This window comes from Dasypus novemcinctus, chromosome 3, assembly GCF_030445035.2.
Source record: "Dasypus novemcinctus isolate mDasNov1 chromosome 3, mDasNov1.1.hap2, whole genome shotgun sequence".
Classification (NCBI taxonomy): Eukaryota; Metazoa; Chordata; class Mammalia; order Cingulata; family Dasypodidae; genus Dasypus; species Dasypus novemcinctus.
The window spans coordinates 19,746,125-19,751,129 of NC_080675.1; the positions used below are offsets into that span (position 1 = coordinate 19,746,125).

Below are 5,005 nucleotides of genomic sequence, written 5' to 3' on the forward strand. Positions count from 1 at the left end.
CACTCAGAGAATAAAAGGAATTGTTGGAAATTAAAATTTTGAATGCAAAATAAAGAAGATCAGCTTAGTAATTCCAACATGCAGTGAATAGGAGTTCCAGAAAGAGAGAATAGGGAAAATGGAAGGGAAGAAATGATGATGATAATGATGATGAAGTAATTAGTAATAGTAGTAGCATCAGTAGCAGTGATAGTAGTAGTTAACAATAATAATAAATAGAATAAATTTTCTCTGAAATGAAATGCAATACATATTTTCTGATTGAATGTTCTCATTAAGTGCTGAATAGCATGCATGAAAAAAGACCCTCTGTAGCAGTTTGATATGATTCATGAATTCCAAAAATAGATATTGGATTACGTTTGTAAACTGGTCTGTACCTGGGCATGATTAAATATGATTAGGGGCACTGGCGCGCTTTGCCGCCATGGTGCAGGCGCCGTCCAGTCACCCGCCGGCGGCGGCGGCGGCGACTTCCCCTCAGGAAGCCGGGTCTCCGCCTTCTCCTCCCGCCCCGCCTGCTCGGCGGCGGAGGCGGCGGCGGCGGCAGCAGTTGTCTCTGCCTCTCCGCCACCTCCACCCCGGCTCGTGTCCCGGCCGGCGGTGTTGGCGGGGAGGGGGACGGTAGTTTGTAGACGCCCGCCCCTGCCTCGGAGAAGATACCACATCAAATGAATAAAGATTGAAACTTTTTACAGATGCCTTTGTAAAATATATGGAATAGCTACGGTTTGAATCACAAAGGATTTCCCAATTTGAGGTGAATGGGAGTGGAATACTGGACAAAAATAGATTTTATAATCTCTGCATCATGATTTTTGGCTCCCCAGTTGTGGCCCAGTCTCACTGTGTGGGGAAAGTTCATGCTAAAAATCTGAAGCACATAAAGGGCGAATATGATCAGATTTCTCCACCATGTTCTCAGCCTGATAAGGAGAATCCCTTGTTGTCAACCTAATGAAGCATTCAAAGAAAACATATGACTCTTTTCAAGACGAACTTGAAGATTATATCAAAGTGCAGAAAGCCAGAGGCTTAGAGCCAAAGACTTGTTTCAGAAAGATGAGAGAGGACTATTTAGAAACCTATGGGTACAAAGAAGAGGTTGACTCTAGACCCAGATATAGAATGTTTGAGCAAAGACTCCCATCTGAAACTGTCCAGACTTACCGAAGATCATACAATATTTCACAAGCAGTGGAAAACCATTTACCTCAGTGGCTACCAGATCATGACAGCAGACTGAGACCAGACTCTCTGAGCTACTGTCACCTCCCCAGGGACTACTCAGAAAAACCAGTACCCCTGCACGTTAGTCAGCAAGAATATAATTGTGGCTCATATAGTGTAGAATCTGGAGTTTACAAACACCTCTCCTTAGAAAATAGTACTAGTTCCCATCAAGCCAGTCACAAACAGACACATCAGAAGAGAAAAAGGCACCAGGAAGAAGACAGAGAAAAACCAGAGGAGGAGCAGCCCAAGCATAAGAGGAAAAAAAGTTATGAGGAAATAGATTTAGACAAACACAAGAGCATCCAAAGAAAGAAAGAAGAGGTGGAAACAGTCAGTGTCAGTACAGAAAAGATTAAGAATCGAAAAGAGAAAAAAAGCCGAGATGTAGCCTCTAAGAAAGAGGAACGTAAGCGTAGAAAAGAGAAAAAAGAACAAGGCCAAGAAAGGACAGAGGAGGAAATGCTTTGGGACCAGTCTATCCTCGGATTTTGAAGCTATTTATTTGGTTCTCCCAAAGTTGAATTGAAAAAAGTAGTTGAAGGAGTTGATTTCATGAAGTTTGTGTTCATATCACTTTTCTAATATTAACAGGTACTTCAACCTCTAACAAAGGCCACGTGAACAGAAAGTATTTCATATGCTTGCTCCCCAACATGGAAATTACTTTTCCTCATTCTCTAGAAGTATTATTACATTTTTCTTACATATAATTTCCCTTAATGAGAGTGACTACTTTTATTCATCAAATTGCTGTGATAGTAGAATTGTTTTCCCTTCAGAGGTCATTTATTTTAAATTGGAGGATTAATAGGCTTTGCAGTATCTATTTCTTGATTGAGTTTGTTTTAGTTTGGGTGGGGTATTTTTATGTTTCTTGGCTTTCTCTATGAAGCAATTTAGACTGATTTTTTTTTTCTTTGTTAAATCTAACTTGCACTATTTTATAGGTTGGAAAGTGAAAAATGAGATATATTATAATAAGTTTAGATTACATATAGTTTTAAAAGTTATCAAAGAATTCTGATATAAAATCAGTTTATATTCTGGAAACATTTATAATAAAGTTCTAATTTCTAAAAAAAAAAAAAAAAAATAAATATGATTAGGGCTTTGATTGGGCCACATCAGTAGGGTGTTGAGTTCCTGCCCCTTGGTGGGTTGAGACTCACAGTTAAAAGACATGGCAAAGGACAGAGTTGGAGTTTTGGTGTTGGAGTCTTGATGCTGGAGTTTTGAGCTGGAACCTGAGAAGTCAACACATAGGAGAAGAACACAGAGGAATAGAGATGGCTTCTTAGACACAGCAGAAACCCTGGGGAGAGAGACAGATCCAATCACCTGATAGTCTACAGTTGGCCTTGTGCAGAGAGACAAAGCCTAGAGAACCTCATAGTCTATAGCTGACCTTGTGAAGAATACAGAGGAGCTAAGCCCAGAGAGAAATGAACCCCAGGAAGAGATGAACCCAGGCAGCCTGAATCCTGGCAGATGTCAGCAGCCATCTTGCTCCACCATGTGGTAAAAGACTTTGGTGAAGGAAGGTAACTTACACTTTATGGCTGGGTAACTGCAGGCTTCTACCCCAAATAAATACCCATTACAAAAACCAATCAATTTCTGTTATTTTGCATCAGCATCCTTTTGGCTGACTAATATACCCACTAATATATATATATATAGTATTAAAATGTTAAAACTTTAAGAATAAAGAGGAAATTCTGAAAGAAACCATAAAGACTAACATTTTACCTACAAAGGAACAGAGTTTTAATTGACAAAAGACAATTCATCTTCCCCATTTATGGTTAGAAGAAAATGGAACAAGGCTTTTAAAATTCTGAGGAAAAATAATTTTAAACCTTCAAATTTTTATATTCACATGATAGATTATACAACTAGTGAGTACAAAGGAAAGACATTTTTGACATCAAGAACTCAGATATTTTACTACCCAGAGAGCCTCTCTGAACAAAAATAAATACTTAAAAAATTTAAAAAAAAAAAGAAAAAAAAAGAAATCCAGACTACCCTTTCTGTGAAGATAGAATAGACATAATTGTCTAAATTCCTTATGGTAAGTACAACTAAAACAGGGCAAACTATAGGCTAGAAAACTATGTTTGTGACCTATACATCTTAGAAAGGATTTGTATCTACAATATTTAAAGAACTTTCAAAAATCAGCATAAGAAAATAAACTATCCAATTAAAAGATATGAATGGACATTGCATGCAGTAGATATACAGATGACAAATAAGCACATGCAAAGAAGTTCAACATCATGAGTCATTAGGGAAATGCAAATTAAACCACAATAAGATACCACTACATACCTTTCAATATGTCTAAGAAAAAAATAATTACAACAGCAAATTCTTGTGAGGATGCTGAGAAACCAGATCTCTCATACATTACTGGTAGGAATGTAAATGGTATAGTCACTGTGGAAAATAGTTTGGTAGTCTCTTAAAAAAAATAAACAGGAAACTACCATATGACTCAGTGATTGCAGTTTTGGGAATTTATTCCAGAGAAATGAAAACTTATGTTAACACAGAAACTTGTATACAAATATTTATTGGGAATAGCCGAACAATCCTTGAAATAACTCAGATGTCCTTTAATGGGTAAATAGTTAAAGAAACTGCTATTTCCATACTATGGGGTACTATTCAGCAATATAAAAGAACAAACTATTAGTACTTGTAACAACCTGAATGAGTCTCCAGAGAAATATGCTGAGTGAGAAAAGCCCATTCTTAAAAGTCACATGCTGTATGGTTTTATTTACATAACATTCTTGAAATGACAAAATTATAGCCATGGAGAATAGATTAGTGGTTACCAAGGGTTAATGAAGGAATGAGAATAAGAAGGATGGGTATATCTATAAAAGAGCAATGTGAGGTATCCTTATGGAGATGTAAAATTTCTGTATCTTGACTATTTCAATGTCAATATCCTGGTGGTGATATTGCACTATAGGTTTGCAAGGTGCTGCCATTTGGGGGGAACTGGGTAAAGGGTATAAAAGATTCCTCTGTATTATTTCTTATGTAAATCCATAATTATCTTAAAATAAAAATTTAATTTAAAAAAATTCAAGCAAAGGAAGACTTGGATGCAACAAAAAGTAGGCACAACTGAGGTGTACAGTGAAAATAAATCCTAGGATGATTAAAGTGTAGCAGGGGTGGAAAATAATCCCATTTTAAAACACGGAGGAAAGAAATCTCTGGAGAATATCTGCAAGGAGAAAATGATATGCCTTCAACCAACAATGGGATGAAGACACTGGGTGATCTTACCAATATGGTTAAAGTATATTGTGTATATTTTAAATATATTCTTAAAACATGCTGTTCCTCTCTCTCTACTGTGGTTTTGGTAATTACATTCTCCTTTGAGTGGACAGGTTTAGTGGTATAGGATTATATTGCCTTCTCTGTTGCCCCAATTATATACTTCATAGCGTGCAGTGAATAATATAGGCATAATCATGTACTGTTAATGATAGTTATTGACTTTTGACTTAGAATCAACTTATAGACATGTGAAATCCTCAGTTGTATTATAACAAAAAGATAAATGTTATAAACCTTGACAATGACCTTGTAAAGTTAATGATTTGTTGGACTAGGGGGCAGATGGGAAGGTAAGTGTTGAGAGGCTAAGGGGAGATGTTAAGGCAAATGTAGGGGCACTAATTTCCTCATCCTACATATTGTCTGAAGTGTATGAGCCAAGATACAGTATAAAGTAAATTGT

The 5,005-nt window shown here is 36.8% G+C and overlaps 1 protein-coding gene across 1 annotated transcript; it reads left to right on the plus strand.

Moving 5' to 3' along the window:
- Positions 1 to 508: 508 nt before the first annotated feature.
- LOC101411938 (lysine-rich coiled-coil protein 1-like) lies at positions 509 to 2,311 on the plus strand. Its single transcript, XM_004480827.4, has 2 exons — positions 509 to 760; positions 831 to 2,311. Exon 2 carries the CDS (start codon positions 958 to 960, stop codon positions 1,726 to 1,728), a length of 771 nt encoding a protein of 256 aa, XP_004480884.1. The 5' UTR covers positions 509 to 760; positions 831 to 957; the 3' UTR covers positions 1,729 to 2,311.
- The last annotated feature ends 2,694 nt before the right edge of the window (positions 2,312 to 5,005 follow it).